General features: G+C 45.3%; 4 protein-coding genes across 4 annotated transcripts in view; 2 read left to right on the top strand and 2 right to left on the bottom strand.

Moving 5' to 3' along the window:
* The window catches only part of LOC117893233 (prominin-like protein), a 139094-nt gene that overhangs the window by 26874 nt on the left and 84811 nt on the right, over positions 1-27409 (top strand). The gene's annotated exons all lie outside the window — the stretch shown is intronic.
* Positions 3287-5023, top strand: LOC117893442 (protein regulator of cytokinesis 1-like). The gene is made up of 2 exons (XM_034800061.1): positions 3287-4870; positions 4943-5023. The coding sequence occupies exons 1-2, from the start codon at positions 3287-3289 to the stop codon at positions 5021-5023; spliced, it is 1665 nt and encodes a 554-aa protein (XP_034655952.1).
* LOC117893236 (carnitine O-palmitoyltransferase 2, mitochondrial) lies at positions 12121-14493 on the bottom strand. Its single transcript, XM_034799793.1, has 3 exons — positions 13352-14493; positions 12495-13289; positions 12121-12432 (listed from the first exon to the last, which is right to left on the bottom strand). The coding sequence occupies exons 1-3, from the start codon at positions 14413-14415 to the stop codon at positions 12270-12272; spliced, it is 2022 nt and encodes a 673-aa protein (XP_034655684.1). The 5' UTR covers positions 14416-14493; the 3' UTR covers positions 12121-12269.
* LOC117893248 (odorant receptor 63a) lies at positions 25169-26994 on the bottom strand. Its single transcript, XM_034799813.1, has 10 exons — positions 26864-26994; positions 26705-26801; positions 26508-26652; positions 26260-26454; positions 26092-26196; positions 25867-26032; positions 25703-25808; positions 25524-25628; positions 25289-25444; positions 25169-25225 (listed from the first exon to the last, which is right to left on the bottom strand). Exons 1-10 carry the CDS (start codon positions 26992-26994, stop codon positions 25169-25171), a joined length of 1263 nt encoding a protein of 420 aa, XP_034655704.1.

Raw genomic sequence — 27409 nt, 5'->3', positions numbered from 1 at the left:
CAGAAATTAATAGCAGAAAACAATAGAAAATCGTTTGCGCGCTTCAAGCAAACTTTTCTAAATGGTGTCCAAGTTTTGTCAGGAATCAAAGCACCCTCATGACAGGGTATTCGATGTCCAAGGCCATGGCAATTGAAACTTCTGAGTGCGTTGGTCATTGCAAGAATTTGTCTGAAATCAGCAAAGACATCATTTAATATTATGAAAGGCCCTAGAAGAGGGAGGCATTGAGGAAAGGGCATTGAAAGTAGTTTCGTAATATGCAGCGCAATATGATAAATGAAATAAAGTCAAAAAAGTATTCAAAAAATACACTAAAAAAATGCCAACAAGGAATAAAAATAATAATAAAAAAGAAAGCATAAAGAGACATGAGCTGAAATTGTAACAAGAAAGGATTTTGTAATACTAAAGGAAGTTCTTGCTGCTAAATGAGAAAATAAATGAGGAAGGGAATTTCGTACTTAACAAATGAGCAAAGAAAATATTTTTGATGGAATTTCTAACTCAACAAATGAGCAAAATGGAAACTGTAGCAAATTATATTTTAACTAGCAATTAAATAATTCAAACAAACGCATTCATTTAGCCACAAAAAGTCAATTAAATAACGATTAAAACGTTTCCTCTTTTTATGCCTCTTATGCCTCTTTTTAGTCATTTATCATTTAACTTAAACAAAAAGTTTAAAAACCAAAAACCAATATAAATTTCATGAATTTTACTTCAGTCAAAACATTTGTCGGGTTAACTTACTGTAATTGTAGTTTATTCTGTAATTAATTCTATCATTAATTCTGCAATTAATATTTCTATTTGCTGTTTATTATTATTATTTCTGCCATTGTTTAATATGCCACTCTGGGGTCTTCTTTTGTTACTATTTCCACCATGGATGGTCCTACGGGAAATATTGTTAAAAATGCCAAATGGTAATGGCTTTTCTTTTGTATTCAAATTGTGGCAAAGAATAGTAAATTCCTTGGGGTAGTAGATCCTTTCAAGGCGCAGAAACTTCCCCATAAAGAAACCCCTTAAAATAATAGAGTTCTCACCCCTTTTCCCCCTCTCCCCCCCTAGTCAGTAGCTGACTGCCTCAATCAGCTTTCTCGCACATTAATTCTGGGGCCACCATTTGGCATTAACTCCCCTCCCCCCACCCACATATGAAATTAGTTGTCTGGCAAGCGGCATTACACGCACATTAGGGGTACGCACTCCCCGGTACCTCATCGCATCTGCATAAATTTTGGAGGTGGGCTGCCTGGAAATTGTTGCCTTTTACGATTCTCTCAGGCAGCGCCTGCAATTTGTGCGCCCAACTCGGCTCTGGCTCTGGCTTTGGCTTCCCCTTCCTTTCCTACCATTTCCTCATTGATTTATTTGGGCATAGGCTCTCCACCCCACCCTCACGCCCGCTCATAACTGTCTCTGTGTGTGTGTGTGTGTGTCTGTGTGTGTGTGTGTGTACGTGAGTCATTCATTGTTTGCTCACGCATTGCGCTGCCTTCAGCGGCATTTATGGCTGCCAGCTCGCAGGCCGCGTTGGCTTTTCCTTTCGCCAGGCTCAGCCCCACTCCTCCGCTGTGTTCCGCTTCTTCCTCGCATTGATTCATGGTAAATTTATGCAAATTGCCTGGTATTCCGTTTCCCTGGAAGAGACTACGCCTTCGCTTGCTGCTTTTACTTTTACTCCTACTTCTAGTCACAGTCCTAGTCCTGCTCCTACTGCTACTCCGCCTTCCACATTTTCTTTCGTAGCTTCTAAAAATAGACAACCACGCCCCGCGCTGATTAGCCTCTGAACCCACAAAAACTAAACAACAAAAAGTCGTTCATAATTTTTTTTTTCGTCTCACATTTAAATGGTTAATTGCTTGCAGCGTTTTCCAGGCTGCATTTACGCCGCTTTCTTTTTCTCTGGCTCTCTGGCTGTGGCGTGGGTTAATGCTGTGCTGGACAGCGTACAGGGCGTATGCGTCATATACATTTTGCACGCATCAATGGCTCTGGGGAATGGCTGCGGAGCAGCAGCGAACTTTTGATTGCCATGGCGCGGGAGGTCGCTGTGTGGCTACGGTTTGGGATGTGTCTGAGTCTGCGTGTGTGTGTTGTGTGTCTGTGTGTGTGCTTTTCTGGGATAACAGTTTTTGCTGTTTTATAGTCCAAAACTCCCACACACACACACACACACAATGACAGTGACAACATGCTCCCTGCCACACAAGTTGCTTGGCCAAGAAAAGCCAAAAATGTGGTGGGGAACGGGAACGGGAGGAGCTGTGTGGCCATGTGGATGCTTCAAGCTGAAGGTCAATATACTCCACACTCTTAAGCACTTTATGGGTGTATGTGTGAGTGCTTGTTTGTGTTTGTGTGTTTGTTTTTTGTGTTGTTTGTTTTGTGGCAAACACAGACTCCAGCACTTGGTCGCGTCATTGGCATCCAGCGGATTTTCAAGCAATCTTCCTGCGGTTGTAAAATCCATTCCCATGGCACCTACAGTGGCTAACCCTGCTCTAACCCTGAGGCGCTGCATCTAAGCGCTGCATTGAGCGATGACTTAATCCATGGCAACCCGAGTGGCGGCCGCCTGACACCCTAGAACTCTTTGGCTGGCTCAAAGCTCAAAGCCAAAGTCGTAATGTAATTACAACAATGAAATACGAGACACTTGACCCAGATGCCACCACCCACACTCCTCACTCCAAAAACAAGTGACTTCCGCACGTTTGGAGAGCATAAAAAGGTTTCTTTTCTTTGGCGCCTTTTGTGTTATGTTTTCTAATGAAATTTAGCAGCAAGAAACGAGCAAAAGGAGCAGCCAGGGGCTCAGAATTATTGCATGGCTTGCAATATACACGGGCGACGAGGTCAATGTGTTTCCTCGGCCATCAAGTGGGGCGGGCAAACGGGAGTTAAAGAGCTTTTTACGTGCAGTCGGAGGCAGAGCCAGAGCCAGAGCCCAGCTCCAAATGGAAAGTTACGCAGTTGAGGGAGGAAGAGAGCGAGCGAGCGGGGGTGGCCCTTCATAACTTCTGCTCGAAGCGAAAGCAACTCCCATTTGAGGGCCGCCGACATGAACGGCAAAATGTTCATAAATCAAATGTTGCCCTGAACTTCGCCCCAGATAAAATGAAACTAAAAATAGACCAAGGCGCAAATAAAAGCGAAAAGATAACGAAGACTGCTGTACCCTGGAAACGAAAACAGCAACAATCGAATTTTTAGTGCCTGAAATCAAATCAAATAAAACAAAAAGTAAAACCGGAAAATTTCGTAAACAATGTCTGAGGCTGCCGCCATTAAGGAAGAAATTCTAGCGCTTACCGCGCAGCATGTGGAACGGCTGCATGCCACGTGGTGCCACATGTTTCATTCGCAGACTTGCGTGAAATATCTGCACAGATTGAAGCAGCACGCGGAGGCTTTGTACAGCGATCTGCTGGAGGAGTCGGAGGACAAACAGGCACTCATCCATCGAGACATTGCCGCGCTGCAGGAGGAGGAAGTGCAGCTGCTGGGCCAACTCTATGGCGGCGATGCTGTGGAAGAGCGACCCGAGAATGTGCCACTGATTGTGTGGCAGCTGCAGCTGGAACATACCGTCGAGCAGCTGCGCGAGGAGCTGCCAAAGAGGCGCGCGGAAGTGCAGGAGTTGCAGCTGCAGCAGGAGGCACTCTGTGGGGAGTTGGGCGAGCAGCCACTGCCGCTGCTGTTGGAACCGCTGCCACTGCCTCAAGAGCTGACTGCATTCCGGCAGCATCTCGGTCAACTTAGCTCTGAGCGTGTGGCACGCACTAAAGTCATGAAGGAGCTGCGACAATCCATCGAACAGCAACTGCAGCAGCTCGAGAATGATGCGGCAGAGCGGCGTTTGTTGAGCGAAATAAAGGAGGATCTTACCCCAGAGACCTTTGAGCGGCTGCGGGCGTTGCAGCAAAGATTGGCCAAACAGTGGCAGGAGTTGCGGGAAGACATCGATGCCACACGCGAGAAGATCCTGGGGCTGTGGCAACGCCTTGAGGAGACAGATGAAGCCAGGATGCAACTTGTGCGCGATGCCACGGAGTACACCCAAAGCACCCGCCGAGTGCTGCAAGAGGAGCTGCAACGCTGCCAGCTGCTGTTCCATGGCAAACTCAAGACCATCATCCAGCACCTGCGTGTGCAAATAAATGAATGGTGGGATCGCACGCTGAAGAGTCGCCAGGAGCGACTGCGCTTTGCCAGCTACTACACGGACTGGTACAACGAGGAGCTGCTCGAGCTCCACGAACTGCAGCTGGAGGATCTTAAATTGTACTACGAAAACCACAAGGAAATCTTTGAGCTGTACGCCAGTCGTGCGGCACTCTTGGCACGGCTGGAGGAGCTGGGTGCCAAGTCGAAGGATCCCACGCGGCTTCAGAATCGCGGCGGGCAGTTGCTCAAAGAGGAGCGGGAGCGCAGGGATATTGCCTGCAAGTTGCCCAAAATAGAGCTGCAAATCACGGAGCTGGTGCGGGTCCATGAGGCAAAGTGCTTTGGTCCCTTTTTGGTGCAAGGCGAGAACATATTGCAGCTGATGGGCAGGGAGCGGAGGCATAATTCTGCGCTTAAGAAGACGCCATGCTCGAAGCTGAGATCTCAACCCACTGCTGCCACTGTGCAGTCCCAATTGGGCTCACAACCTGCACAAACTAGCCTCAGAATGGGCACTTCCAAGGGGGCCAACTCCACACAGCAGCAGCGGTGGCTGCGAGCCCCTGGCACACACCCAAAAAAGAAGCTGCAGGACTCCTCTAAGCTTGTGACGAATGAAAACGAAAACGTTCCGGAGGACTCCTTCAAGCAGTTTACGCCTTCGAGTCGCTCCTCGCTGCTGCCAGTGCCACGCAACATTTTGGGGCAGATCGACAGCAGCAGCAACATTTCAAAGGGGAACACTGGGACTGTACAGCAGCAGGTGGGTGGCAGCAAACCGCTGAATCTACCCACGCCACGTGCCAGTCGCATGTGGCTGAAGCGCCCCAAAGATTAAACAAGTTTTGTTTGCGTTTTTGTTTGGTTTTTGTTGTTGAATGTTTAATGTTTAATTTTCAGACAAACTTATGCAAAACTGAATATACCCCTGCCAGCACACATCAACTACAGGGCATGGCCACAAGAGAGTTATTTTTTTGGTGTAACAAAACAAATGGCAACTAAAATTTCATGCATACTCCATGGGCAGAGCCGCACATTTCTTCCACTAAACGCGAATTCGCGGCACTGAATTGCCAAAGTTTTTGGCGCCAAAATGTTTGAGTTTTTTATGTGTGATATGCAAAAGTTTTGCTGGTTCGTTCGGGCATTATATATAGATTGCATTTCCGAATGGTTGATTCGATCGTTTCGCTGTGTGATTTGTGAGCCAGGACAATCCTGAGAGCGAAGCGGCACACGAGCTGTAAATTGAATTAACCTCCAGTTGGGGTTGGTCGTAAAGTTGCCCGTCACGGCACCCTGTGGCGTGTTCCTTCCGCTTCCGTGGTCAGAGCGAGAGGGCGCTCCACCCAAAAATGACAGAGAGCACTAGGCAGGCCCAGATAAAGTGCTGCCAAGTGGCTGAGCGATGGCCTGGGAATGATAATACTCGTAAAAGTGGAAATGTAAACACGTATGTTGTCTGTACGGCATGTGTGACGAGGCACAATTGACTCGACTCGACTCGACTTGACTCCGCACGGTTGCTGCACAACAATGGCCGGCACGGGCACGGGCCTGGGCCTGGCTCTGCCTTTTGGGGCTCAAGTTAATTGTGTTGTTGGATGCTTGGCAGTTGCATGGGGTTAATCGCTTGCACAGAACGGAACAGGAGTGTATGTTGCTCCAATTGCCACAAAAGATAGCGCACGAGACCATTGTGTGACTGACATGTTAATTAAAATTACTCATACGGTCTGGCAGTCCTCCTGCCATGCCCTGGCCTGTCCTGTCCTACCAAGTGTATCTAAACACGGGCAACATGTCGCCAGGCACAACAAGTGTCTTTGCAGCATGTGGCCAGCAGCAATGTTGCAGCGCCTAGATGGATTTGGCTGGCATCAATGTTGCACCGCCGCTCTTTACGTTTTTTGTTCGCCGCTTTGTTTTTGCCGCCCGATCTGACTCTTTGACCGCTGAATTTTCTGGCCCACTGCCCACCACCCTAGCTGCCAGACAGCGAAATCAATCCTCTCTCTCTCTCTCTTTCTTTCTGGTTTTTCTCTGCTTTCACTTCCGCTGGCGGACTCATTGAATGTTTGTTAATTTTATAAATAATTACGAGCAATTAGAAATGATTTTTCTGCACTGCCTCTACCCACTTCTCTCGTCTCTTCTGCTGGTGGCATTTATAGACTTTGCTTTTGCTGCTAGCGCCTGAAGTCTGGCCAAATGTCCTGCGGCAATATCAATTAACTTGAATGCCAAATGCTAAATACAGACACGAGCTGCTCCAAATTAGGTTTCAAGTGCCCTGCCAGCCACCTGTGCAGACATTTGCCCTGAATCGCTCATAAATTTTATGTTAATTACCCGAAGACATGCTTAAGGGACATAAACACAAAAACACAGGCTCCCACATGCCCGGAACTGTATTTGTTAACGGGTATTCGAGCCTGGCCTGCAAAACATTTAAGCTTTTAAGAGCTTGGTTACGACTTGTGGGATGGAAGGGGAAAATCGAGAAATAGAGTAACCAAAGTCACAGGTGCAAAGAAAACAAAAACAATATTGTTTACATTGTCTTTGCTTGGAGCTAAAAGCTGAGAGAGATGCGTTTGCTCTCTTCTTTATTATCTTATATTCCACGCTAAGCCGCTTCTTTTCTCTCTTTTTGCGAAATTTGCATTTGCTTCTTCTTTGCTCTTCTAACGCATGCAAACACATGTGCAAACCACTCAAACTCTTTACGCCTCACACCAATGTACTCTCAAGTGGTCACTCACTCATCGCTCATCTCACTCATCGCTCTCTTGAAGTTGGAGAGAGGCGAAGATAAGTAACGGAAACAAGTGTCAAAATCTAATAAGAAAGCAATTAGGAAACGCATTACTAAGAGAAACTTCACCTCTTAGGCTTTGTTTCTCGGACAATCCATACTGTTCCCGTCCCCTTTCATATTCTTCTTATGGCTTGCTATGCTTTACTCCCCTCTCCAACCACTTGCCAATCACACGCACACAACACTTTCCCCTTCTCGCAATTCACCGTTGCATTGACAAGTAAACACAAATCAAACGAACAAACGATCGCTCTCTTGGAGTGGGAGAGGGAGACCACCAAAGTCAATGTCAAAAGAGAGCAGTTGCAAAACCGCACCAAAAAGGAGAGCATGGAATGTTCCAGAAACGTCACTCAGTCAAATTTTTTCGGCCAAGCGGGTGTTTTTAAGCGGCTCCGCGTTTCGCGTCGCGAAAAATCGGGAAATGGATGGAAAATCCATCGGGAAAATGTTCGCGCGATTGTGCAGTGTAGTGATATAGTGATAACAAAGAAAAGTCCAGAAAATTTGTGTGGTTGCAGAGAAAGTTCCTGATCAAGAGCAGCGGCGGACCGTCGTCTGCAAAATGGCTACAAATGGCCAATGCAATGAGAAACTTAGTGAAAGTCAAGTGTTAATAGTTAATGTTCAATATATAAATCTATTATATGCATATGTGTGTACATATTTATGTGCATCTTTTTTTTCTGTACGTCTTTGTGTGTGCCAAAAATGCACAAAAGGCGGGAAGTAGTCCCAAAAGGCGCGAAAATGTGTCTCTTTCCCGCTCTATCATGTTATTCGCATAGTGAAAAAAAGAGGAGCAAAGCAACGAGGAAGCGAGTTCCTAGCGCGTCGACGCTCTCATATGCCATTGTAAGGTGAGGCATGCCAAATCTTGCTGGTCTAAATCTCACTCGTTGGTGTGTCTGCCTAAGCTTCAGGCCCGCCAGGCCTCACCTTATATTAATATACCAAAAATATTTTTTTGCGGGTGCGTTTTCGTTTTGTTTCGTAAATCGTTCGTTCGTTTGAATTGTCGCGCGGTGGAATCGTAGGAATCGTAGAAAAAGAAGAGCAACAAAAATGACTTGCGCTCCAAACGGTAAGCGTTTCTTTTACAGTTTTGTTTACTCTTTGCATACGTTTTGGTTTCGTTTTCTCTGTCTCTCATGTAAATTTGTGTGTTGATCAGGGGAGTCTCTTTTTCCGGTGTGAGGGCAGTTTGCAATGCTTTTCTTATCAGTAAATCTCTTTCGAAGAACATCTTTACTGTTGTTAATCGTTTTCGGCATCGTAGAAATTATTCTGCCCCTGAATATGTTTTGGCCTACTTAGGCCTGCTTTGGGTACATTATCATTAGTTATGTACCCACACCACATGGTAGTAGGAAACTAACTCCTAATTATGCGTAGAATATGTAATACGACTGTCACTGTCCCTTTGAGTGTAACACATGCGAGTAGATTTCTCATCTTCTGGCTTCTCCTTTGGGCAATTGTTATGCCTCGGTGCATGCTCCACCTTCTGTTCAGGCCATTAATTTGTCTGGTGTCATAATTGGGTCGCAGCTTGTAATAGACCAAACTGATTTCCATATTAATTGGTCATTAGGTCAGGTGCGGAAGTGTGGAAATGTTCGCTCCTTTGTGGAAAGTGCATTAACATGCGGCACTCGGTTGCTGCTGTTGTCCAAGATATCAGACACACGCAGTGTTTTTGTGTGTTAGAGAGAGTCGGTGGTCAGGGGGTGTTGCTGTTTTGTGGTTGCGGTCATCGCCACCCACCACAAATGATGTTGCCGTTGCTTTGGCAACCGCAAATTGAAGCCTACCCACCAGAGACCAGAGAGAGGAGTAAAAGTGCTAAAATCGCTGCTCATTTTTGTTTTCAGGGAACAGGGCGAAAATTTGGCCATAAATCAGTTTGTGGCCAACTTGGGGGAAAAGCCTTGAGGCAAAAAGTTTGTCTGCCTTCCGGTCTCGGTCCTGTTGCTGGCAACAGATGCCGGGGGACGATTTTAACGAGGCCTAATGGAAACCGCTGGCTAATGAGGCGTACACGCAGCGAAGGTGGAACTCAACGCGGTCCGAGCATAAAATTAAATATTAATATTCAATTACAAGAATAATTATTGATTTCCCCCATGGCAGCTTGTTTCATCTTTCTTTGTTGTTTGCTTTATGGCACAGAATTTCGAGGGAATGGAAAGGGTTGAGGGATACAAAAACAACTGCCACGGCGTGGCGTGTCTCATTGCCATTTATGTAGTTGAAGCTCATCTGCAAGCGATGCACGTTAGGACTCTTTTTTATTACAGCCACATGTCGCCTGTCCTCGGCGAGTCCTGAGTGACTCTTGCCACAACTATGCATGTAACTAACGAGGTACAGAGGGACAGACGAAGATGGACAGACAGTCGCGTCGAGTCGAGTCTCATTTTTGAATAATTTAATGAGCGCCTGCCTGCTGCTCTGGTGTCATCGGCGGCGGAGTATGCGCAATATTAAATCCTGGCGACCGCACATTTATCATGCTGCCACCCATCGTCCCTCAGGCACACACATGCCGCACAGTCCTCCATACAAAAGCCCCACAGCACCGCATCCCCACATCCCTTTATGCGGCGTCAGTTTAATATGTTTTTAATTGTCCGCCACTGGCAAGGAGCGAATCTACTTGACTTTAATGACCTCCATCGGAGTTGGGAGTCGGGGAGTCGGATAGTCCCGTCGCATCCTTTTGTGAGTGGAGGAGGATGTCTCTTATTTAATTTTTTAATGCCTCTCATTAAGGCCAAAGGCGGAATCGTATATCAACTGCAAGCAACAACAACAACCGAGCCGTTAAGCAAGTTAATTAATTTTTACAGCAACGAGCAGTTGCCGCGGCCCGAAGGCAGGTTTAACAAACGAACAATTTGGCTATAAATCAACTGATAATGTCAGCACATTTAGCGACAGCCACTTCCCTCCCTCCTAAGGCAATATTTTGATAAACTTTCGCCATGTTTAGCTGCGAGTTCGCTCGATTGACGTGTGTGTGTGCGGCGGAGTGGGGCACAAATCAAAAGTTAACAGCCCCAGCACTGTGACGATAGTTTGCCAAAGGGTCGAGTCGGGTCGGGTCTGTTTTCTGGGTCAACATGCGGAAAACCTTTAATCAGCAGCAAACGCCTAATGCATTGGTGGGGCTTCCTGCTTTCTGGGGGGCGCAGGCACGGCACAGACTTCACTCCGTGTCCAAGTGCTGTGACAATGGAAGGTCAAAGTTTACACACACATAAACAAGGAAAGCCTTCCACTCAAAAAGGGTCGTTGTTTTTGTTAGTTTAAACTTGAGAAGTAAGTTCCCTGCCTGTGCCTGAGCCTCTGCTAAAGTTTTTCTTAAATACTTTAAGATTTTGTTGTAGAATTATTTGTTAGTTTTTCTCCAGTTTAAAATTGAATTAGTTTGTGTTATATGGCCAGGCTTTTCCAGCGATTGGCTAATTTATTATACATGTGCAAACCACTCAAACTCTTTACGCCTCACACCAATGTACTCTCAAGTAGTCACTCACTCATCGCTCATCTCACTCATCGCTCTCTTGAAGTTGGAGAGAGGCGAAGATAAGTAACGGAAATAAGTGTCAAAATCTAATAAGAAAGAAATTAGGAACCGCATTACTAAGAGAAACTCTACCTCTTAGGCTTAGTTTCTCGGACATTCCATACAGTCCCCGTCCCCTTTCATTCTATTCTTATGGCTTGCGATGGTTTACTCCCCTCTCCAACCACTTGCCAATCACACGTACACAACACTTTCCTCTTCTCGCAATTCACCGTTGCATTGACAAGTAAACACAAGTCAAGCGAACAAACGATCGCTCTCTTGGAGTAGGAGAGGGAGACCACCAAAGTCAATGTCAAAAGAGAGCAGTTACAAAACCGCATCAAAAGGAGAGCATGGAATGTTCCAGAAACGTCACTCAGTCAAATTTTTTCGGCCAAGCGCGTGTTTTTAAGCGGCTCCGCGTTTCGCGTCGCGAAAAATCGGGAAATGGATGAAAAATCCATCGGGAAAATGTTCGCGCGATTGTGCAGTGTAGTGATATAGTGATTACAAAGAAAAGTCCAGAAAATTTGTGTGGTTGCAGAGGAAGTTCCTGATCAAGAGCAGCGGCGGACCGTCGTCTGCAAAATGGCTACAAATGGCCAATGCAATGAGAAACTTAGTGAAAGTCAAGTGTTGATAGTTAATGTTCAATATATAAATCTATTATATGCATATGTGTGTACATATTTATGTGCATCTTTTTTTTCCGTACGTCTTTGTGTGTGCAAAAAATGCACAAAAGGCGGGAAGTAGTCCTAAAAGGCGCGAAAATGTGTCTCTTTCCCGCTCTATCATGTTATTCGCATAGTGAAAAAAGGAGGAGCAAAGCAACGATGAAGCGAGTTCTTAGCGCGTCGACGCTCTCATATGCCATTGTAAGGTGAGGCATGCCAAATCTTGCTGGTCTAAATCTCACTCGTTGGTGTGTCTGCCTAAGCTTCAGGCCTGCCAGGCCTCACCTTATATTAATATACCAAAAATATTTTTTTGCGGGTGCGTTTTCGTTGTTGTTTCGTAAATCGTTCGTTCGTTTGAATTGTCGCGCGGTGGAATCGTAGGAATCGTAGAAAAAGAAGAGCAACAAAAATGACTTGCGCTCCAAACGGTAAGCGTTTCTTTTACAGTTTTTGTTTACTCTTTGCATACGTTTTGGTTTCGTTTTCTCTGTCTCTCATGTAAATTTGTGTGTTGATCAGGGGAGTCTATTTTTCTGGTGTGAGGGCAGTTTGCAATGCTTTTCTTATCAGTAAATCTCTTTCGAAGAACATCTTTACTTTATTAGTTGGTCATAGTTTAAACTTGAGAAGTAAGTTCCCTGCCTGTGCCTGAGCCTCTGCTAAAGTTTTTCTTAAATACTTTAAGATTTTGTTGTAGAATTTTTTGTTAGTTTTTCTCCAGTTTAAAATTGAATTAGTTTGTGTTATACGGCCAGGCTTTTCCAGCGATTGGCTAATTTATTATACCATACAGCGGCAGAAGCTGCAATAGCCAGGCAAAAAATGGCAACTGCCGGCCTCTGGTTGGGGGCTTTGGATATTTTTCAGTCGATATTTAATCTATAAATTGTAGAGCTTGGAATAACATATTGCTGGGCGCATAGGGCGATACATTGTAAAAGCAGCAAAATAAATCTCATTCTAGGCTTAAAGCCATAAAGTTGGGACGGGTCTTAGGCTGGGTCCACTATTTCTTCTCCTTGTTGTCGCTGGCGCTGCTGCTGCTCTCCTTGATGACGGCACATATTTTATCGAATGCCGATTCTAGGCTGTCAATAAACAGCTTGCCCTCTGCCTGCTGCTTGTACGTGGTGACAATTGCGCCAGCAAATTCATTCTGAATCGAATAGCTAAAGAAATAAGAGAATAGATCAACAGATGCTCCAGTTAATAAAGTTCTTCTGTCCCTTACCCAATGCCAAAGCCATTCTTGACCACTGGGCCAAAGGAGCCCGCCAGCAGCGCATCCGAACCGAGTGTCGAAGTGCTGATAATGTTGTTGTTGATGCGCTGATAGGCGTCAGTCTCGTATAGCTCGGGTATGGGCAATCCCTCACGCTGGGCGGTGTTCCTCAACGCAAACAAATGCCGATCAAATCCCTGGCCCATGGCCGCCTCCTTCGTCAGCTGACCGTGCACCCTGCTGCACTTGTCGATCATGGCACGCAGCTCGCCGGCACTCGGCTTGCTCCTCGCCGGCTGTAGCACAGCCTCGCAAAAGTCCCGCGTGGCCGTCGTGCAGGGACGCATCGTCTCGGTGCGTCCATGACGGAAGGCGGAGGTGCTGCAGGACTCGTAGCTGCCCACATAGCCGGCAAAGGCCTGGCGATGGGCCAGCTGGAAGGACAACTGAATGATGGAGTCGGGACTCAGGCCGTACTGCTTGCAGGTCAGCTTGTTCAGGTGCGGATAACGCAGCAGATGCATGTCCAGGCTGTCCACAATGGCGGCGTTCTTGGCATAGGCCTGCTCCACGGCCGATTTGGTCACTTCATCGAACTCAAAGTTGATGGGCCGCACATTGCCAAAGTCGCCCTCCGCGGGTGTGTGCACCGTCTCCGTGGACACGAACGGCTGCCGCAGCGTGTCCTTGTAGAGCTCATTGAAGTAGCGCAGCACAGCGACACCATCGCCCCAGGAATGCTCGAAATTAATGGCCGTCGTGCCATCAGCGCTGATCAGCAGCGAAATTGATTTGTCGAACCAACTAGAAAAGAAAGGGAATGCTGATTAGGATAACAAATGGTAGAGAGGTGACCTTGGCCCTACCGATTCTGCGCCTTGCCTGCCAGCAAATGCTTGAGCAGCGGCTCCTGGCTGTTTTCGTTGTAAATGCCATCCTCCTCGGCGTCCAAACTGACACAAAACAGAGCTGCATCCACCTCGCTCTGCAGCAGATCTGCGTTCTTTGGATTGCGCACAAAGTTCGCCCTGTTCTGGGCCCACTCATCGCGCTGTGAGGCAGTCAGCACGCCCAGCGGCACAGCGGCTGCCTCGCGCTCCGAGTCTAGCCTTAGGACAGCCTTCAGTCTGCCCAGAATCACGCTGGGACTCTCAATGTAGCCGCTGGAGTCGAGCACGTTCACGGCGTACATGTGACCGCGTCGCATCACCAGAATATGCTTGGAATCAGGCGCCTGTACGAGCTCATCCTTGCCCAGGCGGGGAATGCGCGAGGTGCCAAACAGTCGATTGTACTGGCTCATGTCCAGGGGGAAGGCCTTGAATGCGTAGGAGGCGTAGGTGGCAAAGGCCTTGGGCGCCACCTTCATCCAGCGTCGATAGCTGGCCGTGTCGCTCTTCTTGGCATTCATGTGGTACACCTCCGGCTCCAGCAGATCGGCCTGCAGCGAGCGCCAGAAACGCAACGAGCTGATGATCAGATTGGTGGCTCGCACCACTTGTTGCTGGTACTCCGGCCGCGTGTCGCTCTTCATCACCAGCAGCGGGTTGTAGTTGAGGGGCAGGGGCGCACGATCGGCCAGGTACATGTCGAACCATGGCTGGGTTATGTAGCTGGTGTGCTTGTTCGCCGCATCGTGCGCCTTCAGCTTGGCGTGCAGCTCCATGCCGATGCCCTGGCGGAACTGCTCCACCACCTGTTGCGTGCGTCCATGCTCCTGGGGCGTCAGCAGTGGCTGCACAGCGGCCAGGAAGCGCTGGCAAGTGTTCTCCAGCAGCGGTATGGGCAGCCGGGGCAGCGAGCGTTGAAAGTAGAGCGTCGGCAGCTTCGAACACTGCAGATACTGATAGTGCTGGCCGTGCGTCGTCGTTGTCCGTGAGGAGTTCGTGGATAGAAAGGAGAGATTTCTGTTCACCTTTGCCCTAAACATCTTGGCCGTTTTTTAGTTATTGTTTAAACGTCGTCTCAAAGTCCAAACCGGAGCGGCAGCAGCAACAACAAACAATACAAGCGAAAAATAATCCAAGCGAAATCAAAGCGAAAAAAAGCAACAGCTGGTCGAGATCTGGTCGATCAGCTGATCGCTGTCATCGATATATCGATTGCATGCGATGGCTGCGCGCCACACTTAGGGATGGTAGAGAGAATTTGAATTTGAAATTAGCGGGTGGGAATTTAATGTTTGAATTAATTTACATTTGAATTCTTTGGAATTTCATTTAATTTCAATTTTAGTATTTGGAATTCAATATAATTTCAATCTTTTTTACTTGGAACTGAACTTAAATTTTATTAATTGAAATTTATTATTTAAAATTGAATTGAAGTTATTAAAATTTTGTGTTTGAATATAAATTTTAAACTGCAATTCTAATTTAATTAATTTGAATTTAATTGGTGAGATTTTAATATTAAATAAATTTAAATTAAATTATTTTGAATATTTAAAATTAAATTTGTATTTGAAAATTTAATTTTAATTTAAATTTTTATTTGGAAAATAACTTAATTTTATTAAAATTAAAATTTTAATTTATTTAGATTTAATGTTTGAGTTTAATATTTTAACTGGAATTTAAATGGAATTAATTTGAATTAAATTTACGGAATGTGAATTTTAATTGAATTTAAATGAAAATATTTGGCATACTTAAAATTAAAATTTCATATTTAAATTCGAATTTATTGAAATTAAATTTTTGATTTGAATATTTTAGTGCTAAAAACGACCAGCAACAAATATTCATGCTGCCTTAAATATTAATGCAGTCAATTTGCCAACCGTCTAGCAGCGTATAAAAGTACCCCTTCAAATTCCACACAGGCCAATAACAATTACCCATCGATTTGTGTAGGAATTGGTTCGATTCGAAGGTGCCTCAAAGTGCTTAAGCGTACTTTCACCTCTCGCAAAAGAGAGTATCGTCTCCGACTTCGTCTCTGACCTGACTCGTTGGATAAACACGTATTTGTTTGCCTTTGCCGTTTATTTGTTTGCTTTGCTCTTCCCGTTTTGGGTGTCTCGTCGTCTGACGGTCAAGTGCGGCTCTCCTGCTGGGCTTTATTCCACCGGATTTGCCGGTCACTGTACCCAGGTGTGCCAACATAAAATTAGGGGCATGCCACAGAGCGACGTAGAAATGAAAATTCGAATACAATTTTTATGCTTTGTCGAATTTAACGAGCGCGCGAAACCGTTTGCCCATCGATTTCTTTTCGCTGTACAATTTTCACTCGCACTCGGGTCTGCCCCACGCAAACGCTTAAATTAAGTAAAGTGTCCAGGGAATCCCCCCAGCATTCCAATTTCCATTCGCATACATTTGCATAAGAGGTGATAAGAAGGAGTTGGGGAACGGGGGAATCGGATGCCGAAGCAGGAGATACGGATGTGGGGGATGTGGATGCGGATGGGTTGCAGTGTAATTGGGCGAAGTGAAATTGCGTTAATATTTAACCAGCGAGCAAAAGTGCAAAAGCGAAGCGCATTAAAACGGAGCACGGATATGCCGCTCCGCACAGTCCTTGGCGGAAAAGTGCGAAATTATGCGAAATGGAATGGCAGAAACCCTTTGCCCGCCCCCCCCACTGAATTATGAATGTGTATGCGAGGAATGATGTGGCATGGGCGCTGGCTGTTATGTTTAAATGTTAAATGTTAGCCAAAAGGTCAGGCATCGAGGAGGTCTTGTCAGCGGGAAAACAAACCAAAATGAAAATTAAAATGAAAAATCCTTGTGTGATTCCATTGTGAAATTGCTTTCCCATTAATGTCAGTTTAAATTTTAAATCATGTTAATTCGAAATGAGATTTAACCGTAATGCAAACGCCGAGCCAGTCATTTCCGCAGCTCTGTGATGACAGCAAAATATTAATATTGAGCACGAATAAGCTTTAGTATAATAATATTGTCAATAATTATTGACACAAGAAATTCATAAAGCGCAAAAATCAAAAAATTGTTTAAGCCTAATTGAGTTTTGGTTAAGTGAAATAATTAAAATAGTACCAACAAAAAAAAGTTGTATGTGTGCTATAATTAATTCATTTATTTATTAATTTCAACGCGATTATTAATGAGTGCCCATTCAAGAGCCCTTTTCGCCCAGTGGGAAATCTATTCAAGGTACTCCGTGAAGGGAAAATAATGATGGAAAAAAGTAAATGAACCCCGGAGCTCATTAACAGCAAACAAAAAATGAAACGAGAGGTGGAAAAGTTTCAACTGTCGCCGGCAGATGCGAAAAAATGCCATAAAGAGCCATACAAAAAATAGCCCTAAAAATACGCATTTTGTATAGCGAAAATCAACATTTGTTTCCAGTCCGAGTCCGAGTCCGAGTCCCTGTCCGCGTCCCATCCACGTCCCAGCGTTGACAATAAACTGTTGCCCATTCCAGCACGCACAGCTTGAACGGGCCGCTGCGATTGGGATGCCTTTTATTCTGAGAGGTGTGGCAACTGGCCCAGAAGGTGTTCCAGGTGAAAAGAGTTAACAGGAAAATTCCATTTCCATTTCCCCCTTTCGTGATGACAATGGCAAATGGCAGGCAGCCCAAGGTCTGGGTTGCGGCAGACGGACACGCATTTGCATAGCTGGCTCAGCATTTTTGCTGGCATCCATGTAGAGATATTCCATTCAAGCAAAAATCATCGACATTGACATCGACTTGGCAAATGGCAGGCGTTGACAGGACCAAGAAATTGTGGCAATAACTCAGGCCCAGGCCGCACTGTACACAGTCAGGATTAAAAAGCTAAATCAGAGACAGGCAAGAGAGCGGGTAGAGGGTGAAATGTAAGACAGGATTCTTGTCGAATTCCGGCTTGTATCCGCTGTGCCATGTCAAGGGCCCGCAGGCTGTCGAAAAAAATTCAAATTTAATTCCTCATCTTGTCGGGGGGGCACCGCACCGCATGAGAAATAAAGCTTCAGGGATTAAGTAAGGCCTACAACGCACCCACGCTGTGATGTCGATGTTGTCTTGAAGATGGTAAAATAATGAACCACAATTTTTGGGTGGGGAGGGGTTGATGCTGCCACAATCTGCGACAGCCTGCAATTATGCCAAAGCATGTTAATTTACAGGGGAATTTCCCTTGCTTCCATTGAGGTTCACTCGAGTAAACAATGCTTATAATTGCAGCAACATTTAGTGGACTTTGAACCCTCCACGCGACACAAATTTCGGCTATTAATTTATGGTCAGCTGCAGACGTTGACCACAATTAATATATGCTGCACAGGCACAGGGACACAGGGACAGGGTTCAATGTCACCGCCAATCAATAGCCTGCAGCAGGCCACAGAGTTTATTGATACTCGCATCGTATCCTGCCTTTTTTGTCCGTCAATTATGGCCACGGGGAAGGGGTCAAGCGTCTGGGGAAATGTGTAAATGTTGGCTTTAATGTCATAATGTGTCATGTTGCTGATTAATATTTGTAATTAAATGTCGAGTAAATGCCAGGCAGAAGCAAACAATTTGTTTAGAATTTTTTGTTCCATTTTTTACATATTTATTTTAATTAATTTCCAATAAAAACTTGACAAATATTTAGAGATAATTTCAGATAATAGTTTGGTTCTTTTGTTTCCTAATTAAATGTCGAGTATATGCCAGGCAGAAGCAAACAATTTGTTCTAGAATTTTTTGTTCCATTTTTTACATATTTATTTGAATTAATTTCCATTAAAAACTTAACAAATATTTAGAGTTATTTTAATGTTCAACGACTTAGCCTGCAAGTTTTCCTGTCTAAATGCTTACTCCCACCATTTAAATGTCCCTCAGAATGTTGGCTTCAGTTATGCTTAAATGGTGACACATGAAATTGCTGGCAGTTCAGCTTTAAGATCTTTTTCGGGATAACCCAAACCCATTCGAAGCCAAGCGATTTCACGTATTTATGGCCACATTCAAATGAGCTCAAGCTGTGCAGCACAAAAAAACTAATGACACACCCAATTACGCTCCATATCGTCTGTAGACATTGTTCCTCTAATAAGCCGCATTTACATACATATGTATGTACGAGTATGTATGTAAATATGTATACATAATATGTAAATGAATGCAAAGTGAACTTCCATTTCCTAATGTTATTCCTTAGACCCCAAACACCATTTTTTTGATAATGATTTTTCCTAGAAAGGCCAGACAAATTGCTCCTTTCGTTTCGTTTCGTTTCGGTTTTTGTTCTTGCGCTTGACTGAGCCCGTGCTGGGCTGGGCCGTTCAGATTGCCTTTGCCTTTGGCTTGTCTTTGGTACGCAGAGCAAGAGCGAATTCATTTTTCACAAGAGCGCCAGAACACAATCATTACGGCCAAACAACACAAGACTGGAGAGCGAGAGAGCGTGCGAGGGGGGGCCGCACATTAAATTGTTATAAAGCCATCGTTGAGACCCATGAGACGCCCCCAAGGAAGCGCCGTCGACATGTGAAGTAGTCAGTCCCCAGTGCCCCAGTCTCCAGTCTCTATCCCCCCAACCTCCCGCCCCGTGACGACATGTAGCTGATGTTGTTTTGTTGTAAATTTAATTTTCCACAGCTGAGTGAGCCCCCCAGAGCAAGGCAGCCAGGCAGCTCCTTCTTGCTCGTTAGTGTAGGTCCAGTGTCCAGTCCCGCTCTGCACTTTCATCTCGGCCTCCACGTCAGATTGAATTGTTTGATTTCTGTTTCGGGGCTTGCGTGCCGACAAGCGTTTTTCACGAATTTTATGGTCAGCAATTAACAGTTTTCGAGTGCGCTGCCCCCTGAAGGCATCGTGCCACATGTCGTGCAGCCAGCCATCCATCAGGCTGCGGCGTAGGGTGTGCAGGTGGGGGTTGGAGGTGTGTAGGTGTGGCACAACAATCGTAATGGCAATCGGAATGAGGCGGAAATGTGCACAAATAAATCAAGTTTCACATAATTTATGAAAAAAAGAACGCGCCGGATGCGTTTGCTTTGCGCTCGCTAAAAATAACAAAAATGGCTGCCCAAAATGCGTCACTCTGCCACACACACACACAACACACTTTCTCTCTCTCTCTCTCTCTCTTCTTGTCTGCCATTAGCTGCCTGGCATTTTCAGGCCCTGGGCATTCTCCCTCGGCATGACGCGGCAGGTCAGTCGCGGAGCACTCCAAATATTTGGAATTATTTAAGCACTGATATATTTTGGCTCAATTGTCAGGCTGCGGGGGGAGTAGAGGAGAGGTTAAGGCTGGGGAAATCCCCAGTGAATAGTGTGGATGAATAGTGGCAAGGAGAGTGTCGGAATGTGAATGCCAAACCGATTGATCCAAATGAATTGGAATGGCCAGCACTTGCACTTGGAGTGGAGCATTTTGCCCCAATAGCTTTTCATTTGGTTTGTTCAATTGGTTGAAAATCAGTGGGGAAGAGAGCGAAACAGAAAGACAGACAGATTTACGCGAGTTCAGGCAAAGTTTGTTTCTTCCTTTTTTGTTGTTGCTGAAATGATTATTGCGGTTGGTGTTTGAATGGGCTTTGAATGGCTCTTGGAATGCTCTGGCAATTGATTTGAATGGCAGTTGGAAATTGAGTTTAGAAATGAAAACTAATCAAACGAACACAATCATTAAATCGCCCATTAAAATTATGCATAAGTATTAGCTTTAAAGGAGTATTTGTATCATTTGTGCTCGTCCTTTCCATAGAATCTAATATTATTATATATTTGTTGCCCTTTTGTTAACCAAAATAGAATCCAAAGCCAATCAAATTCAAAGCCGCACAAGCCATGGAAAAATTGCCTGCTCTTTTTTTTTTTTAAATAAATAAATAAACATTTATTTGCATGCAGATTGGAGAAAAAAAAGGGCGCTCCTCGGTTGGACTTCCGTTGAATTCTGAACAGTGGCCGTGCTCTGGCTTGGGTCTCTGATGAATGAAACGCATTCAGCTGCAGCTTAATTTCCGCAACAGCAGAGAGAAAAGACAGGAGAGGAGGAGCAGGGCTAAAGGGAAGTCCCAACAAATTGAAATGCAATCAAACAAATAAAAGACAGATACAGAAATGGTCGGCACTGAATTATGTATGAAAAGGGAAGCGACTTCCACAGGCACTGGTCTGGCACTGCCTCTCCTGTTACTGCATTTTTCTCTGGCTGCACGTGAGTGCATCTTGCCATGAGTCCATGCATTTATTTGCATATTTACCGCAGCTTCTTCTCCTGCCCACTACCTTGACGCACTGCAGATGCCTCAGCATTTACTGGATTTGCATTGACTCCGGGCATGGCATGGACTTCTCATGCCGGCACGACACGGCTTCCACTTACACATGTCGGACTGTGACTGGGTCCGGGTTGCTGGGCCTCGCATGCAAATTGCCTCGTCCTGCCAGTTGTCAGCTTAACTCCCTGTCTCCCCATATACATATATCCTTCGAACAGCAATCAATCTGGCTAAATGGAATGCTCGAGTTTCTCCATTCAGAGAACTGATTTGCATACGCTTTTCCATTCAATGTGTGAGCGGAATGTTGGGACATTGCACAAATAGCAGATCAACATAATTCAGTGGTTAAATAGACAGCTGTTGGATGGGCAACGAGGAATCTCTACACAATGCTCAGGATTTGCTGCTGTTGTTGTTCTGGTTCCTGGAATTAGGTCGGGCAGTGTGATGATTTGGCAGCTAAAGGCATCAGAGACAGCCCCTTAAATGTTACCCGAACGCATAATAATTGCTTTTCCTGTCTGCCTCTTTGCTGTGGAGCGAAGCCAAAACTCAACTTCAGAGCTACTGAGAATTCGTAGAGCCCGAGTCTGAAATTTAAATATTTGCACTGAGATTTAAATATTTATGGCAAAAGACTTAAACATTCATGCCAAAATATTTGCTCCGGGAGTGGTCAATGAAAAAATAATGTTTTCTGTGAATTTAATTATTTTAAATATTTAAAAAATAACAATAAATATTCGTTAAATATTCTCATATTTAAAATTAATATTTTCAACTTTAAAATAAATATATTTGCCATAAAACTAATTTATTTTTATTACATTTTAATGTTTTTTCAATGTGTTTAAAACTTAAAAAAAAATATTTTTATAATTAAAAATAAATATTTTTATATCTAGAATAAATATTTTCATATAAAAACTTGATATATTTCCCATAAATGGAGTGGTTTATATTTATTTTAAAGTGTTTTGTGCATAGATTAAATATGGAACATTTAAGAAAGTATTTTTAATGCATTTATGCATCACATTTAATTTTTAATTCATTTCTTTTTGCATTTAAAGAACTGAATATCTAATTTACATTCGGCTTCAGCTCTTTCTGTTGCCCACTTTTCGCTCTGTGCAGCTGCCTGTGTAGCTTTAAATTCACTTCTTAACTCATCTTTGAATGAGAAACTTTTTGGCAAAGTGTCTGGAATTCATCTTGCCTTGCCCGTAACTCGGTCTAAATGTAGTTTGTATAATTTGAGAGCATGAAATGTTGGTCTTCCGACGGCTTAAGTGTGAGCCGCAATAAAGTTGCCCGTCGGGCGTTGCATATCGCATAAAGTGGGTAAAGTTTTTGTGTGTCTGCCACAGAGCTGTGGGGAAAAGTGCTAGCTGGTATTTGCATTACCTTCTTGTTGCCACTGGGTTTAATATAACAATTGAGCAGCGTACTTGGCGCTGCTGCTGTCCTTGCTGTTGTTGGTTTCGCTCTTCATTTGGTCTGTAAATGTGAGAAGGGAAAGCAGCTGTGGGAGTGAAGGCGGCAAAAAATGCCGCGAATGGAGATGGAAACGCGGCTCCAGCAGCTTAGCGTTAATTCCCATGAAACTCAAACGAATGTGCAGGATAAGTAAGAAAAACACACACACAAGACAACATAGCCAGAGTGTGAGTAAAAAAGAGAGAGACACGCATAACTAGGGAGTATCAAGTGCCATTCTCGCATGACTAAGTTGGGAGCGAAATTAAAAAAGAAATTGCATGGAAAAACCTCGCAAGAGGATGCGAAACACTGGAGCACAAGGGCGTCAGGGGATGCGCCGCTCCTTCGCTTAAAGTGCAGCGAATTTAATATTGCCAGGCACCAGAAAATAGGGTCATGCAACACGCCTCTGAAGTGTTTGCAGCACCTTGGCAGAGCTTTAAGACCCCCTGAGTAGCCTTTGGGCAAAGGCTGCGGCACATACACTTTTTCACACCTCACAAAGCACTTCCTGGCCGTGGCTGTAGGCCTCGGACGACAGGTCTCTCCTCCTCATGCAATCTGCATGGAAATTTCACCACGTCCCAGCTCCGAAATCGATGCCTCTGCTCTTTGTGTCTTTTGTTCGTTCGGCTGTTGGCCCACAGTTTAGACATTCTTGGGGGAAATTGCATTTGCCTTGGACTGCGGCCCACAAAATTCATTTAAACCAAATTGGTTTGCCAGCCTTTATGCAAAGATTGTTCAAGGCTGACTGCCATTGGCTCGACTTAATTTACATTACAAAAATGTCAAACTTCTGCTTGAACAAGTTTCCCAAAATGTTAGGCCACAAAATGAAGCCTAAAAGCGGAGATTCCAATAGCGGAAACCCATAGATAGTTGGCAGTGGGAAATTTGATGGATATCTAAAGCGTACAATAATAGATTGTGCTTTTGGGTAAAACTACTTAGAGAATGCTCAAAAGCAGAGAAAAAAATAAAGTCCTAAAGTCGACATATATTTGCCCAGCACGTACACGCCCACACACAAGGCACCCTCCTTCTCCCTGGAGCTGTGTGCGGATCAAAAGGAAGCCCCTCTGCAAATATACGTATCCTTATACACATATTAACTCCATTATGGCCAAGACAATCCAGCTAATAGAACCAGAAACAGAGCCATAGGGAGCGTCGGGCTTGCTGCTTTCCTTTTCTGTTTTGGGTTTGGGTTTGGGTTTCCCCTTCATTCCTAATGCGACACTCAATCGGATTTGTACAGCAATGCTCTCTCTTGGCTATAGATGAGTTTTGTTTGTGCCACTGATTACGCATCAAGTGCCAAGGGGGGAGAGGAGAGATTGAGCTGCCACGAAACATAAGCAAATTGTGGACAAATGGTAAAAATACACTTTCTATTCCATTGGGACAGCTACAGATGTCCTGCATGTATGTGTGTATTGTCTGACATTCTCCGCATTTGTCAATATGTCAGCGGACATGCCAACCCACGTGGTCAAACATGAAAGGACATTCCTGCATGTAAAAAACACACACACAAATGAGTGTGCGGGCGGCGTGGTTTGTGCTTGACTTCCGTTTCATTTTGTGTGTGTGTGTGTGTACGTGTCTATGTGTGTTTGTGTGTTCTCTTGTGTTTAAAATATTCCACGTAATTCGCTTTAATTCGCTCAACAAGCAAACATCGCTTCGAGTGTATTTGGTTTTCATTTAATTGCATTGCTCCCCATTACACATGCGACTCGATGGCACTCAATCGCCTGCCAGCTTACGTACGAATGAATCTTCGTTTTTGCCTCGTACTACTGCGGCGATATGTTCCTGGAATATTGGGAGTACTCCAAGCCAGTGCTGGAGTTGTTTCTCCTTGGCATTTATCCAGCTCATTTATCATGTTGCTGACGATGCTGCTGCTCTTTGTTGGCTCTGCTGCCTTTTTGGCCATTTTCTGCTCCTAGACATCTTCATTGTCTTTAGCGGCAAAAGCTGCCTTCAACAGTGGAAAATATGCACAACCTGCAGCTGCCTTCCCTCGCCTTAATGAGCGCCAAACTACTTTGGTATTTCGCTGTAGCTCTAATTGGACAATTACAGGGGGGGTAAGGGGTTTCCTCTTGCGCTAATATATGACTAAGTATTTCCATGGCAACAGCCCTTTCCGACAATGCATAAAGTGCTGCACGAGTAGTCCTTGAATAAATATGAAGACAGAAAAAAGAACACAAAATAAAAGCCCGAAAAAAGCAGCTGCCAAACAAAAAGGCAGACAGCGGGAGCGTGAGGGAGAGCGATATATAAACAGCTAAAGAATATTCATGTGCCTCAATAAACCCCAAAAGAAAAGATGTCCTTTTCGCACAGCTCGGCCCCCGTTCCATCCATGTCCTGGAGCATTAAAGTGCTGCCCGGGAATGATAAAAGCTGAAGGGAAAACATACAACAAAAAAAAATTGATATAAAATAAAAGGCAAAGAAAACAGCGGCGCAAACAGCAAACGTGCATTAAAAATATTGCAAGGGACACAAGCAGGAAAGGACTCGAGCGGTCCCAGTACGGAGACCCACCAGAATGGATAGAAAGATAGATAGATACAGATACAAAGATACACAGATACACACTGTACTGCTGACAATTAAAGTACAGCTGGGCAGAAGGCAGAAGGCAGCGGTGGGAAGACATTTAAAGCGGACAACATTAAGACAATGGCCGGATGAATGGCAAAATAAATAAAATTGATTAGAAATGGGAATGTGAAATCGATGCCAGGCGCCCGACGACAGCCACAGCTACAGCTCCTAGCTGCTGGCTGCTTATCTGACGGCCATTTCATTATTTTAATGCAGCAGATGAATCGCTTTTTGCCTCCCCCATCTCAGCCCAAACCCATCCTGAATTGACTGACTGACAGGGCCAGGACAGCGGCGTATTGATTGACAGAGAGCTGTGGCATCCGGTCGACAAGTCCTGTCTATAAATAGTGTTTATATATTTTATTCAACATTTGAGCCCTATTTCTCGTTGACATTCTGCAGCAGCAGAAAGTACTGTCCACTTGTTCGAACCATCTGCAAATCAATCACATGAAAATGGGCAAAAGTAAAGCAAAGAAGGGACTCTGCTTCACTCACCGACATTAGGGTAGGCAGTGACATGGGCAGGAACCAGGACACGTCCAGTCGAAAGCAACGATTCGTGCGCATCAGCATCATGCGAATGAGTTGCCGGAACTCACGCGACTCCCCAAACCAATCGCACGCATATAACGCACCAGCAATCTGTTCGCTCTGCCCCAAAGTAAAGGAAGTCAAAACCAAATCGGGATTAGCAGAAAGAGCCTGGATAGAGCTTCGACTCCACACTCACAGCTGTCGCAAATCGCTGGCCATTGTAGCAGTAGACGACAATCTGATAGCCGGAGGCCAGCAGGTACATGGTCATCCGGATCGTTGTGATGCTGCTGCTGTTGCCCTGCAACGATAAATGGTAAATGGAAAATGGAAAATCTCTGGCAACAGGAACACATCCCCACACCCAATGCCTACCAGTCCCACACTCAACTGGAACAGGGCCAGGCCCCAGCCGAACAGGCTGAGCAGAAATTGTGTGAGCGTGATGTGACGAAAGCAGTCGTTGACCTCCTCTGCAAAACTGTACTTTGCAAATGGCATTAAAAGGGGAGCACAGGCGATGCATGCCACTCACTCACCTGGCCACTCGCTGGTATTGATAGATGCAGCAGCGTAGGTACTCCACACGACGCTCTGGCGGCACTAGCGACGACGTGGCGCCGGCAATCATTTCGTTGAGGGACTCCATGAGGCCAACACTGTGCAGGCAGAGCACAATGAAGATGCCATCGAAGCTAACGGCAGCTGTGGGGCGCCAACACAATTAGTAAATCCGTTTGGGGGTGGCAACGGGTGCAACTCACTCATGCCGCAGATGTACAGGGAACAGGACTCGAGATACATTTGCATGTGGTAGTAGGGAAAGGCCAGACCCTTGTCCGCCCAGCCAGGATAGAGCGAGGGCAAAGCTGCAATGAGCCACAAGGAACACAGTGAGGCAATGGGGGAGCCGAGAGACTTTCTGTACTCACGCAGAACAATGTCGAAGGTGCCGTGTGGGCGGGTGAAGTAGCGGTAGAGATTGCTCGCCAACGAGCTGATAAAGTAGTTCGACGTGATGGCTATGCAGCTGTACAGATAGATCAAAAGTTGGCGTCGTGTGCTGCCCCAATAACGTTGCATAATGTCAGAGACACGCTGACGCAGAGACTCAGCCACAGGCAGATCTACAAGGACAGAAACTGCATTGAAGAATGAACAAAAAAGCTGCGAGACTCACCCGAAATGGCGCTGAAGAGCTCACAGCGTTGCAGCAGCTCGTGACAACGCGCCTGCCTGAGCAGCTCGTACAGCCTGCGATGGGCATAGAGGAAGTACCACATCTTGGCAATCGATGTGAGAAACTGCAGCGCAGTGCCCACGGTCTGTCGGGAGATAATTGTGGGTTACAGCAGACAGCTGGAGGCCCAAACTCACCTCAACTATCTGCGGCATCTCCTCGATATAATGCATAAACATCTGCCAATGGCCGTAGAGGGAAGCCAAGCTGCTCAGACTCAGCACGATGGTCCATCTGCGAAGAGGAATACAGCTGAAAATTCTGCCTGTCTGCACATCAAACCCTAAGTTACATACACCCTCAATGCCCGATCCCAACGTGTGGGCTCCATCAGATTAAAGCCCACCGTGTAGGCGAGACGAATCATCTCTCTGATGCTGTGAAAGTTGCGCTTCTCCAGCGCAGCGGCCTCTTCCGGCGAGTACATGTCCACTAATTGACAGTTAATTGTCCTAATCGGGCATTTATAACCCCGATTAAGCATTAATTATGCATTGGGTAGGTGTTGCTGCGCTGCCACGCCCCATTACGTGAGCGCAAAGTTGCATTAAATAATTGAAATAATTCTCTTCATGTGAGTCGTCGTCGGCGCGCGGTGGTGGGGACACACACCGACTAATTAGTATGCCACATAATGAGATCTGCACCCCGTGAAGGCGCACGCAGGATACGGCAATTGAAACAAATTAAAGTTCAACGGACTTTTGGGCAACCCCAAACACCAGTCCAAGTTTGTTTTTTATTTATCCGAAAGAGCAAGCAAGCTTTTTTGTAGCTTTTGATGGGGTTGTTTCCTAGCTGTCGGTGTTGTTTTCTTGCTTAGACGCTGACCAACACTGGAA

This window comes from Drosophila subobscura, chromosome J (assembly GCF_008121235.1).
Source record: "Drosophila subobscura isolate 14011-0131.10 chromosome J, UCBerk_Dsub_1.0, whole genome shotgun sequence".
In the NCBI taxonomy this organism is placed as follows: domain Eukaryota; kingdom Metazoa; phylum Arthropoda; class Insecta; order Diptera; family Drosophilidae; genus Drosophila; species Drosophila subobscura.
The sequence above is the reverse complement of the archived record's forward strand: the minus strand, read 5'-3'. Positions and strand labels throughout refer to the sequence as shown.

Bases quoted from the DNA above. Each gene is read 5' to 3' on its own strand.
- LOC117893442 (XM_034800061.1), top strand. From the start codon at position 3,287: ATGTCTGAGGCTGCCGCCATTAAGGAAGAAATTCTAGCGCTTACCGCG. The intron at 4,871-4,942 runs GTGCCACGCAAC...GGGACTGTACAG, and splicing joins GTCGCTCCTCGCTGCTGCCA to CAGCAGGTGGGTGGCAGCAA.
- LOC117893236 (XM_034799793.1), bottom strand. From the start codon at position 14,415: ATGTTTAGGGCAAAGGTGAACAGAAATCTCTCCTTTCTATCCACGAAC. The intron at 13,290-13,351 runs GTAGGGCCAAGG...TTTCTTTTCTAG, and splicing joins GCAGGCAAGGCGCAGAATCG to TTGGTTCGACAAATCAATTT. The intron at 12,433-12,494 runs GTAAGGGACAGA...TTATTTCTTTAG, and splicing joins AAGAATGGCTTTGGCATTGG to CTATTCGATTCAGAATGAAT.
- LOC117893248 (XM_034799813.1), bottom strand. From the start codon at position 26,994: ATGTACTCGCCGGAAGAGGCCGCTGCGCTGGAGAAGCGCAACTTTCAC. The intron at 26,653-26,704 runs GTGAGTTTGGGC...ATCTCCCGACAG, and splicing joins AGATGCCGCAGATAGTTGAG to ACCGTGGGCACTGCGCTGCA. The intron at 25,445-25,523 runs GTGAGTGTGGAG...ACTTTGGGGCAG, and splicing joins GCCAGCGATTTGCGACAGCT to AGCGAACAGATTGCTGGTGC.